Genomic DNA, 13,027 nt, shown 5'->3' with positions numbered 1-13,027 from the left:
AATTTGTAATGATATTTTGGTTCCAGTAGTGTGTTCTAATTGTAGTGCCTCACACTAGATTCCTGCTAGAAATGATTGAATTATAGTAAACGATCTGTGATCTGATAATTGATTATCCAGAATGCTCAGTTAATCACCATCACCCCAGAAGTAGCGTTGAAGGGTGAGGTTTAGGAAGGACAGGGACCTCAGTGGGGTACAATGCCATAGAGTCCACCCTCCAAAGCAGCCATTTTCTCCAGGGGAATTGATCTATATACTCTGGAGATAAATTGTAATTCTGGGAGATCTCCAGGCCTCACCTGGAGGTTGACCGTCCTTCCCAGAAGGCAAGCTCCTCACCCTTAGCTACCATACTCAGTCTTTGGGTTAGGCTTGCATGCAACGTACTCCACTGCCAGCTGATGTCAGGTACCTCCTTCCCTTTCAGACTGCTGGAGCCAGTTCTGCCAGAGGGCTGCCTGTTTTGTAAGACTGCTTGCTCTGTTTCTTAGTGGGAAAGATTCCACCAGGTGTGGGGCTGTTGTCATAGCATTTCCAAAACTTTTAATGATTTGGATTAAACATTGCAGAAGCATAAACAGACTTAAAGCAGTTCCAGTTGTGCAACACCTAGTGCTTTCACCTGTATATATTGTCTTGCTTAGAAAAGGGTTGCCCGATGTCTTGCACAAATGAAAATGTAAGTGGGAATACAATAGTTGCACCTAGCGTAAACAGCTATCATGTTATTTCCCCCCCCCCTTTTTGTATTTCTGCTTGTGCAAGAGCTTTAGTATAGGTAGAATTTTTGTGCTTGTTCTAAATTTCAGTTGTGGTTTCATTTCATGTTTGTTATTTCAGCATCATTTTTGTTGGTATTTCTGCTTCTACTCTTGAAGCCCTCCCTTTTATTTTGTTGCTCTGCTAATTTTCCCTGAGCGGATAGGTGGGTACATAAATATTTTAAATAAATAAGAGTAAAATAAATGCTTCTGAACTCCTATGACAAATTACTATTACGATTACCTTTATAGGATTCTGAAGGTGTGGACATCATGCTTGGCGTGTGTGCCAATGGGTTGCTTATTTACAAGGACAGACTCCGAATAAACCGTTTTGCCTGGCCCAAAATTTTGAAGATCTCTTATAAACGCAGCAATTTCTACATTAAAGTTAGGCCAACTGAGGTAAGCATTTGTCTGCCTGAACGCAAAGCTTAGAAGTTCCAACTTACACTGCTCTGCCTCTGCATGGAGGTATTGACCCACTTGAATTGATAAAGAAGGTTGAGAGACTCCTGGCAAAGGCTGCCATTCAGGTTGGCCCTCCCTCTGGATCACAATACGGTTTTTACTCCACATACAGGATACATGATGATCTTGACAGGCTGGAGAATTGGGCTTGAACTAATAAAATGCATTTCAACAGAGATAAATGTAAAGTTCTGCATTTAGGTAGGAAAAATCAAATGCATAATTATAGGATGGGGAAGATTTGTCTGAGCAGTAGTGTGTGCGAAAAGGATCTTGGGGTCTTAGTAGACCAAACACTGAACATGAGACAGCAGTGTGATGCGATAGCTAAAAAGGCAAATGCAGTCTTGGGCTGCATTAACAGAAGTATAGTGTCCAGATCACATGAAGTGATGGTATCGCTTAACTCTGCTCTGGTTAGACCTCGCCTAGAGTATTGTGTTCAGTTTTGGGCACCACAATTTAAGAAGGATGTAGATAAGCTGGAACGTGTCCAGAGAAGGGCAACAAAGATGGTGAGGGGTCTGGAGACCAAGTCCTTTGAAAAAAGGTTGAAGGAGCTGGGTATGTTTAGCTTGAAAAGGAGAAGACTGAGATGGGATATGATAACCATCTTCAAGTACTTGAAGGGCTGTCATATAGAGTATGGTGCCGAGTTGTTTTCTGTTGCCCCAGAACCAATGGGTTAAAATTAAATCAAAATAATTTCCATCTAGACATTAGGAAGAATTTTCTAACAGACCGGTTCCTCAGTGGAACAGGCTTCCTCGGGAGGTGGTAAGCTCTCCTTCCCTGGAGGTTTTTAAGCAGAGGCTAGAGGGCCATCTGTCAGCAATGCTGATTCTATGAACTTCGGCAGTTCATGGGAGGGGGGGCATCTTGGCCATCTTCTGGACACTGGGTGTGTGGGGGGGAGGCAGTTGTGATTTTCCTGCATTGTGCATGGGGTTGGACTAGATGACCCTGGTGGTCCCTTCCAACTCTATGATTCTATATGATTCTACTTTTTGGTGGACAAAAAGGGAGGTGGTAAACATCCCATATTGGACCTTAGGGCGCTTAATAAGTTCATGCACATTAGAAAATTTAGAATGTTGTCCTTAGTAGAGGTTTTACCCCTACTTTCAGGCCACATGTGGTTTGCAGTGCTAGACCTGAAAGATGCCTACTTCCATGTAGCGATGCAGAGGGTGCAGGAAATTTCCCAGATTTACCTACAGGCTGACTGAATCAACGGAGAGAGAGGAGACACTTGGTGTGGAGAAAGGGTTGTGACCACTTACTTGATTTATTGGCACTGAGTCAAATAAGCGTTGACCCTGACGGCCCTCGCCATCAGATATCCAGCAAGATCAGCGGGCAAAATAGATGCTCTTTGTGCAATAATTACATGGTTTTTTGAAAATATTTGAAATAGTATGAAGGTTCTGCCTGTAGAACTGCTTGAATGTGGGGAAAAAATAAACAACCAATACTATATCAGGTAACAAACGCTGCAAAAATATTACATTGTTACTGCTACATCTCCTTGTTGTCCAGGGAGAGTAGTAGTTACCATGTGTAATTCAGGTGGTACAGTTATTGTAGAAATACACAAACCTTTGAGTTTGACTTAAGAAGTAAGGCGTTCTGTATGCTGCATTAATTAAAATACTTGCACTTTTAAAGTTGGTATTTTATTTATTTAGAAAAAAATTGTGCCACTATTCCATGAACCTGCCTGAGAAAGCTTACAATATTAAAATAATAAAAATAAATATTAAAAGATATTAATTAAAATCCAGCATAAATCCCAGCCCAGCATAAAATAATAGACAATAAAAACAGACTATTGACAGCTTAAAATAAGCTTCCAGACTGAAATAGTGTTTTTTAAAAAATAAACCCCTTAATCAAAGCCTTGGTAGGCAGCAGTGTTTGGCCTGGCATTTGAAAGAAAGCAATGTAGGGGGACAGGCAAGCCTCAAGGGGAAGGCATTCCATAATAGATGTGCCACTACTAAAAACGCCCTGTCTTTGGTTGCCACCCACCTCACCTCTGAAGGCAGAAGCACAAAGAACAGGTCTTGAGAGGCAGATCTTAACTGGTAGGCCAATAGCATGACTTTCAGACAACGTGTTAACTTTTGGTATATCAAATCTTTCCAGCTGGAACAGTTTGAGAGTACTATTGGGTTCAAGCTGCCAAATCATCGGGCTGCGAAGAGATTATGGAAGGTTTGTGTGGAGCATCATACTTTTTATAGGTAAAAGTTTGTATTTTTAATTGTATATGAGGTCCCCATATATTTCCCCTGCAGGGAGGAAAGTAGGGTTAGGGGGGAAATTCTGGTCATAGAAGTATTAGACCGATTAAGCATTTTCTCAGCCCTACTGTTGCAATGATCAGATTTGTGGTTTCCTGTGCATTGCATTGTTTAAAAAACAAAAACAAACCAAAAGTCTGCTCATGTGTCTTACATGATTGCCTAGTTTGGCCTAAAAAAATCTATGTACAGAAACACATGTTCTGAGTTACTCCCATTGTTCTAGGGTATCCTGTTCCCTTGTATTTTAAATTCAACTCTCAATGTGCTACCGTTAAGCATACACAATTTTTTTTTAAAAACCTTTCAAAGCATTGGGGTGAGGAAGAATTCTGTAGGAGAATGGCTGTGTGTGCATTTTCTTTTGTCTTGTTTTCAAAGAATTCAAATTAGGCAACTTGAAATTGTTTTAGACTGTGAGTTTATGCACCCTTGAAATAACCATGTGTAACCAGCAAGAAAAACTGTGCAGACAAGCAAAGAAGTGACTAGGAATACTGAAACATTGCTGGAAAGGTGACCTGATCATGTGCAGAGATTTTTTTGTGCTGGGCCTTAAATAGCTCTGATATACACATCCATACTAATAGCCCCTCCAATCATACTTGGCCTGTAGAACAAATTGTCCTCCTCAGTTTCCATAGCAGCCTCCTAAAGTTGGGAATGACAAAAAACCATTACTGTGCAATGATATAATGTTAACTTTGCCAATGAGGAGTCAAGACAGTATAAAAGTCTGAATTTTGAAGTTAAGACTTCATAGATTATACTTTCCTTGCTGGTCCAGCTCTCTCCACGTAATCTGGAAAGCGCTGTAACAGTGCTGCTTTGGTGCGCAAAATGTCAGTGCTGTCTGCTTCATTTCTAGTCAGGGGAATGGACGAGGGGTAAAATGGGAGCTTAAGCTGTCCACCAGCTGACTATTTGGGATCAGTCTCAAGCAGGTCAGGCAACTGGTGGGGCTTTCAGCAAGCCTGCAGACATGTTGATACCACACTGGCTCTAGCCTCACTGCAGCCTTATAGAGGGTGTTTCCCTGCAGGTGAGCCTGGTCCCACATCAAACTCCTCTCCACAAGCTGAGTCAGCTCCTTTGCTGATGAGGAGTTTCCTCCAGCATTCCCTCAGCGGAGGGGAGACCTCAGGCTGCCAAACACACATTCCTGAGCCTGGTTCAACCTCAGCCCTTTGCCTTCTCTGCTCCTGGGGGGCCTTGAGGAGACCGTGGTGGATATGGCAGTGGGCGGCCCATGCTGGAACCTTCTGGCTTGAGGGCCCTGCTGGATCAGAGGGCGATAATGAAGACATCTTCCTACGCTAAACCAGGATGGTCCATGGCATACAGCCATTGAAGTCGAACAGAAGCCATATCATATCTATGCATTTCTAGACCAAGCATGTCAGGCATAAAATACACTCAGAATCAGGGTGTAGACTGTAGATGAATGACCAGGTCACCAGTTAGCAGTATGCTGTAACCAGTAATGTTAGTAAACCAATACCAAATACATTTTGAATATAATACTCTGATTATGTGTGTAGCACAGTTTATTGGTTCTTAAAATGTTTTAGATCCTGTCTACTTTAATATAGTGGGTATTTTTTTGTAGTATTGAAATAACAGAATATGGTGACTTTGTTCTTGTGTTTCAAGACTGTTATCGCCGGAACAGCCTCCAAAGGCCAAGTTCCTGACATTGGGTTCAAAGTTCCATTACAGTGGACGTACACAAGCACAGACACGCCAGGCTAGCAACCTCATAGACAGACCTGCTCCTTACTTTGAACGCACCTCAAGCAAACGTATCTCCAGGAGTCTTGATGGTGGTAAGACAAAACCAATTCCCTTATTGTTTGCTACTTGAAGCACCAACCCTATAATACTTGAGTTAGGTAGGAATGCTATTCAGTAGCATCCCACTCTTACTTCTGGTTATTTTAATTATATAACTTGATAACTGTTCAGTCAATCAGTAAGCAAATTACAACATTTGAATGATAGCATTTGAATCTGACAACAGAGATTCCTACTAAAACAAAGTTATTCATTCAGTCAGCAAGCTGATTACAAAATGTGATAACCTTTGAGTCTGGCAGGAAAGAGTCCTAGTAAAGCAACATAATGCAGTGGCGTTGAAATTGAAGAAATGGAGGGGGGGAAACGCATTATCCCTAACAGAGGTCAGCTGCGAAGCTGATACATTACACCATAGCTCTACAAGGATTACCTCCTGAACAACTCTGATTTGCACACTTTGCAAAATGATTGCTAATAGCCTCAGGCACACCGTTCCATAAGGTGGGAGGTATCACACAGAATGTGCGTAAATTGGCAGTTGCCAATTTTACTTTTTTGCAGGGTATCACCTTCAGAAGGCTTTGTTCTGATGGATGAAGTCACAGCTGAACATAGCAGGAGAGGTGGTCCCACAGGTGCGTGGGCCTAATGCCATTAAGGTTTTGTAGGCAACAGAACCTTTAATTGAACCTGGTAACTGGTTGGTAATTGGTAGAGTATCCGGAGATTGGGAGCAGTATGCATATTCCACCTAGCACTCAGTAGTAGTCCGGTCACAGCATTCTGTACTAACTGGAGTGGCAATAGTAAAACATTTTATAATGTTTACATGTCTTTTTGTTAGGTTCTATGAATATCTTTTCTTGCAGTACTCATTCTTCCTTTCTCTGCCCGTTAACGCACTAGCAACTTAGCTCGCAAATTACACGCATCCAGTACACAAGTATCCACAACGCCTTTAAATTCCTGTTCCCACCGCGCCTCCTTTTCTCCGCTGGACTTGAAAATCCCCAGACCGGCACGCTCCACGCATGCCCAGTCAGTGCTCCAAGCAAGGACTGCAATTGGTACAGCGTGAGTAAGGGAGGCAGGGGGAGTGCGGGGGTTGGCTGGCAGCAGGAAGTGGGCTGATACCAGGAAGAGGATCGAACACAGTTTGCATGTTCCCATTGTAAGGCACCGGGTGTGGAGGGCGCTTAATTTTTTTAATTCGCCGTATAAGCGGATACGCTTAACGCAGCGAAATTGCGCTCTAGAGACGCCCTCGGAATCCTTCGGGTGAGTTGCAGTGGGAACATGCAAGGAAAGCCCGCGGAAGCTGGCGCCCCAAATGGTAAGTGCAGACACGGCCTCTCTGTGTCCCTCTGCAGTTCTGATTACCTCTCACACAATAATAATCTTTAGAAGAGGAGGTGTAAGCTACTAGCTTGCATATTGACTTGCTTCTCTGTTTTTTTGGTTTCCTTTAACCAGAGTTTGATCTCATACCTGAATCAGGCAATTATGGCTAGCACAGAGATGTGACTTTCTAGACATTTTGAAGCATTTTTTTCTAGGAAAAAAAAACTGGAGAAGGAATCGAAGTGTTCCCCACAGCATATTCTGGTTATTGGACACCTTTAGTTGGCAATAACAGAACATGATGTCTGAACTGGACCTCTCCTGAAATGGCAGTTTATCAGGGATAGAGAATGCCAGAAATGCATTTTTCATTGTTCAACTTTTCCCACCTTATCCCATGTCTCACTTACCTTTCTGGCTCTAATATAGACTTTACACCAAACTCATTCTTCTAAATCACAAAGGAGCTAAAGCAATTAACAGATCTCTTTCCCATTCCATAAAATTTTGAACTCCTTCACAATAGAGATATTTCATAGAATCATAGAGTTGGAAGGGACCACCAGGGTCATCAAGTCCAACCCCCTGCACAATGCAGAAAATTCACAATTACCTCCCCCCCACACCTAGTGACCCTCTCATCATCTGCCTAAGGTCAAAGAATCAGCATTGCTGACAGATGGCCATCTAACCTCTTCTTAAAAACCTCCAGGGAAGGAGAGCTTACCACCTCCCAAGGAAGCCTGTTCCACTGAGGAACCGCTCTAACTGTTAGAAAATTCATCCTAATGTCTACACGGAAACTCTTTTGATTTAATTTCAACCTGTTGGTTCTGGTCCGACCTTCTGGGGCAACAGAAAACAACTCGGCACCATCCTCAATATGACAGCCCCTCAAGTACTTGAAGGTGGTTATCATATCCTCTCTCAGTCTTCTCCTCTTCAGGCTAAACATACCCAGCTCCTTCAACCTTTCCTCAAAGGACTTGGTCTCCAGACCCCTCACCATCTTTGTTGCCCTCCTCTGGACACGTTCCAGCGTGTCTACATCTTTTTTAAATTGTGGTGTCCAAAACTGAACACAGTACTCTAGTTGAGGTCTAACCAGAGCGGAGTAAAGCGATACCATCACTTCGCATGATCTGGACACTATACTTCTGTTGATGCAGCCCAAGACTGCACTCGCCTTTTTAGCTACCGCATCACACTGCTGACTCATGTTCAGTGTTTGGTCTACTAAGAACCCAAGATCCTTTTCACACACACTACTGCTCAGACAAGTCTCCCCCATCCTATAATTATGCATTTGATTTTTCCTACCTAAATGCAGAACTTTACATTTGTCTTTGTTGAAGTGCATTTTATTAGTTTTAGCCCACTTCTCCAGCCTGTCAAGATCATCCTGCATCTTGGCTCTGTCTTCTACCGTATTTGCTACCCCTCCCAATTTAGTATCATCTGCAAACTTAATAAGCATCCCCTCTATTCCTTCATCCCAATCATTTATAAAGATGTTGAACAACACAGGGCCCAGCACAGATCCCTGAGGAACTCCACTGGTCACTTTTCTCCAAGTGGATGAGGAACTATTAACTAGCACTTTTTGAGTACGATCTGTCAACCAGTTGCAGATCCACCTAACAATAATAGGATCTAAACCACATTTTCCCAGTTTGTCAACAAGAATACTATGTGGAACCTTATCAAAAGCCTTACTGAAATCTAGATAAACTGTGTCTACAGCATTCCCCTGATCCAGCAAGGTAGTAACTTTCTCAAAAAAGGAAATAAGATTAGTCTGACATGACTTATTCTTGAGAAACCCTTGCTGGCTCTTAGTGATCAGATCCAGCCTTTCTAAATGCTCAAGGACTGTGATGATTTGTTCAAACACCTTTCCTGGTATAGAAGTCAAGCTGATGGGTCGGTAGTTACCTGGATCCTCCTTTTTCCCCTTCTTGAAGATGAGGACAACATTTGCCTGCCTCCAGTCTTCTGGTACCTCACCTGTTTGCCAGGACTTTTCAAAAATAATGGACAGAGGTTCAGAAATTACATCTGCAAGTTCTTTGAATACGCTTGGATGCAATTCATCTGGCCCGGAGGACTTTGTTTCATTTAAAGAAACCAGGTGTTTGTGCACTACCCCAATGCCAATTCTAGGCTGCAAATCCCTTCCCTCATCACATGTTCTGTTTATGTTGAGCACCACTTCCCTCACGAGTAAAGACTGAGGAAAAGTAGGAATTGAGGAGTTCTGCCCTCTCTTCATCTCCTGTTACAATTTCACTTTCCGGTCCACACAATGGGCTTATCTTGTCTTTGTTATTACTCCTACTCTGTACATAGGAAAAGAACCCTTTTTTGTTGCGTTTAGCATCTCTCGCTAGCCTAAGTTCATACTGAGCTTTAGCTTTCCTAACACTCTCCCTACAAGCACTAGTTATTTGTTTATATTCCTCTTTGGTTATAAGGCCCTTCTTCCACTTCCTAAATGAGTCTTTTTTATTTCTCAACTCTTTAAAAAGCTGTTTATGGAGCCACCCTGACCTCTTTAGGCTCCTCCCATTTTTCTTTCTAATAGGAATGGTTTGGGATTGCACCTTCAGTATTTCATTTTTAAGAAACGCCCACCCTTCTTGAACTCCCTTTTTAAGTATTTCCGACCATGGGATTCTACCTAGCATAAGGTTAAGTTTGTTAAAATTTGCTCTTCTAAAGGCCAACCTATATGTCTGACTACGTACAGGTTTTCCTTTCCCCAAGATTGTAAATTCCAAGAGTACGTGGTCACTACTACCCAGGGTGCCCACTACTTTAACCTCATCGACCAGTTCTTCCCTGTTTGTGAGAATCAAATCTAAGATAGCAGACCTCCTTGTTTCCCTGTCCACCTTCTGGAATAGGAAGTTGTCAGCCAGCTTTATGTTGCAGCTTCTAATGGATCTGCCCATGGACTCTGAGAGCAAACAGATTTTTATATAGGATCTGAAGCATTGTTGTCCTGTGTTGCTGATGAACTACTCCTACTCATCAACCTGTGGGGACTTACTTGCCTGGAAAATGTTGCTACATGAAAATTATAATGTAGGGATTATAATATACAGAGTATGCCTTCTTTTATACATAAAACTGAGTTGTGGATTGTTTTTAAGAAGGCTTAATATGGTGTTTTGAATTACAGTATGTTTTGACATAGGCTTTTTAGAGTAGAGTAAGTTAAATTTCTCAAACTTCATATATGAACTTATTTATAAACAATACAGGCAGTTAACCTATAAAGATTATTAAGGCATGCTGGAACAGGAGCAGCTACAAGACCATTAAATGTGTGTAGAAGTACAAAATTCTGGATAGTTCTTTGTTTGAAGTGCATTCTAACATTTGAACTGTTTATACATACGTAACTTTAGGGACCTTTAATTCCAGTGTCTGTCTCTAAGCCCCTTCCCCTATGAGCATTATAAGAATATTACCAGTATCAAACTGTTAATACTGGGTATGTGAACAACGTATTAGGAATATTTTACATCTTCTGCATGCTATAATATGCATTAATTGTTTAGTTGGTAATACCTAGGAGACCAAGTTGGATTAGCAAGGCACATTTCCTTCAGATATGCTGTTTAAAAATATAACTTTACTTTGCCTTGCTTAACCCTTCCCCCCCACCCCAAATATTTTATTTGGCATATCAAGACCCCCCCACCCGTTGCTATCCTTATTGAAACCAGAATCTTGTAGAACCTTCTAATACGATGCTGAGTGAAATAAATCTCTTTATTGTAGCTCCAGTAGGTATCACAGACCAGAGCCTACTTAAGGACTTCTGTGGTGCTAGGAGTTTTGAAGCTGCTGGACAGTCCAAATTAAAAGATGGAGAAAGTAGAGATGAGGATGGAGCCATAGCCAAATTGCCACAGTTTGATGATGGAAAGGTATGTTGACTGATTCTAACTATGTTTTCTTGCTGTAGTAAATAGTAGAATTTTTAAATGTATTTGAGATTTATTCAAACCAGAGTGTCACATGAGTTGTAGGAAAGCTGCATTATGGCTTTAATTTGTATTTTGTAGTGCTTACCTTACACAGTAATCTGCCTATCTATGGACTTTGAATAAACTGATAGAGAGAAACTGGGGAGGAGGTATGTTGCACTGGTCTGTACCTTCACTACAGAGTACGTTACCTGGAAATGCATTTCCCTAGAGTGGAATCAGAGCTCTCTGGTTGAACAGAGCACTAGCTAAACAGAGAGCATGAACCGTGCTGCTAACAGTTTTCTCAGTAATCTGTCCTGGCACTCAGCTTTGCTTAGAAACCTTTTGCACTTGTAAAAGAGGGGATCAAATAAGCAATCCATGCTTAATTAATTACCATGTTTCGTTCTCTTTATACCTACATGTACATTCTATTATAGATAATTATTTGAAGAAGCACAAAATTAGATGTGACATGTTTATTAGTTTTCACAGTTAACTTACTTCAAACATAAGCTATGCATTATAGAATGGATATATAGAACAAGTGCAGCTTGAAATCTGGACATTCAAATTTGTTTCCAGTTAGAGTAGTAAGACTACGTTTTAGCATTCTGTCACATAAAGGACATGGAACCAGTTCTTTATGCTTCTTTTTGTAAGTTGTTGGTAGCATCTTAAGCTGTTTTTATTTTAAGCCAATTTGAACAATGAGTAAGTTATATAAGAATGGAGTTTAAGTAAATTTAAGTTGTAGTCTGTTAAATAGTCTCCTCTTGAATTGAATCATCTGTATAGTGAATTCTTGTACTTTTTCCATTTGATATTACTTGCTATTTGATAAATAGAAAATGTCTAATTAACCTGAGAATCTGTTTTTTCCTGCTATTTTGTAAGTAATGACCTTGAGGGGGGGTCTCAACTCCTAAGGAGGAATGAGATGAAAGCTATAGCCAGATTGTTTGACCTCCTGTACTGCGGTCTTTCCTGCCCACCTTCTGCAAAAGCTTTGAAATCTGTGTGTTTCCATCTGTTGTGACGTTACCAGTCCCAAAGTAAAGAGCACTTTGCCAAATGTTTGGATTTTATGTTGGCTGATTTTGAAAATACTTGGAGGCTTTTGAATGTTTATGGCATCCATACTGTAATAGCAGTCCTATCCCTGCTTTTGAATAACTGTGCCCACTAACAGTTTCTCCTATTTTCCCTTTCTTGTGTATTCCTTCTGCCCACAAACGTACACTCATGTCATGGTCTCATCTGAATCTGTGGTTGGACTATTTTCTATTTCTCCAGCCTGCATATGTGCATCTACAATCCCTCCCCACTTACTCTGTTTCATCTTGTCTCCCAAACCTTACCCACTATAAAATGAAATGGCAATGTTTTCAGACATTTCTAGGAAGGACTATCTTGGTAGACCTGTACATTCTCCCTCAGACAGTGTGAACTGCAGTCCCATGGGGGAAAAATCCTAGTCTATGGCAGAAACAAAGGAAAGCCCCATACTGCCTTGAAACCCATGAGTCTCTTGGTGACTGGCCATCTTCTTCCTCTTGTGATAGAGACAGGAATGCCTAAAAATAGTTGTTGCAAAAAACCAGTTCCTGTCCAGCTTTCCATGTAGTTTGAGCAAAGGTTTTTCTTTTAATTTCCCTTCACTGCTCGGTAAGGATGGTTGCATTCATTTTCCTAGCCTTCCAGTGATTTGCATCTCATTCCTGATCTTCAGCATTATGTCCCTATTACTTCTCCCTCATTCATCCCTTCATTTCTAGCCATCTTTGTACTGCTTCTATCACTTTACAATCTATTCCTTTTTCACTCAAATTGTACCTTCCTGTCACTCTGTCCCTTTGCTACCTGGAGCCTAAGGCAACTGCACTGAATGCCTCTAATGACACTAAAGACAAAGCTGAAGAACAGGAAGTGTGTAATTTTGTTGCCTAAATGCCACTTGCATGTCAATTTGCTTTTCAGTACTAAGACGTTAATTCAGTCTTGCAGACTTCTAGCTCAAGGCCATTGATTCCCTGTTTTTTAAACTGCCATTGATGTACATTTCTGCATAAATACTCTAGTGTTTTTAAAAATAATACATCTACTAGATACTGTACTCAAAGAGGCTATAGAGCATACGAACGCCGTGTTAGGGCCATGTGGGTTCCACCCATTGATTCCTGTACAGTATAGGACCACTGGAAGGTGTCACATAAAGCCATGTTTGTGTGAACTGGCATTTTCATAGGAGAGCTGTATTTTTGACTGTAAACGCTACCATTGTGGCAGTTTGTTAAAAAGCTACAGTGATCTCTCAAATTATTGGCTGTGGCCTCTGCACGTAGGTCGTGTTTCTTACAAACATGTC

At 41.3% G+C, this 13,027-nt stretch overlaps 1 protein-coding gene across 5 annotated transcripts in view; it reads left to right on the top strand.

Annotated features, from left to right (window-relative positions):
* Positions 1-13,027, top strand: part of EPB41L2 (erythrocyte membrane protein band 4.1 like 2) — a 112,911-nt gene that overhangs the window by 48,806 nt on the left and 51,078 nt on the right. For all 5 annotated transcript variants that reach the window (XM_056856948.1, XM_056856947.1, XM_056856946.1 and 2 more), the window contains 4 exons: positions 1,017-1,169; positions 3,384-3,481; positions 5,195-5,367; positions 10,469-10,617. In XM_056856948.1, the coding sequence (XP_056712926.1) occupies positions 1,017-1,169; positions 3,384-3,481; positions 5,195-5,367; positions 10,469-10,617 (573 nt within the window). The remainder of the gene's footprint in view (positions 1-1,016; positions 1,170-3,383; positions 3,482-5,194; positions 5,368-10,468; positions 10,618-13,027) is intronic.

This window comes from Euleptes europaea, chromosome 10 (assembly GCF_029931775.1).
Source record: "Euleptes europaea isolate rEulEur1 chromosome 10, rEulEur1.hap1, whole genome shotgun sequence".
NCBI classification, from domain to species: domain Eukaryota; kingdom Metazoa; phylum Chordata; class Lepidosauria; order Squamata; family Sphaerodactylidae; genus Euleptes; species Euleptes europaea.
The sequence above is the reverse complement of the archived record's forward strand: the minus strand, read 5'-3'. Positions and strand labels throughout refer to the sequence as shown.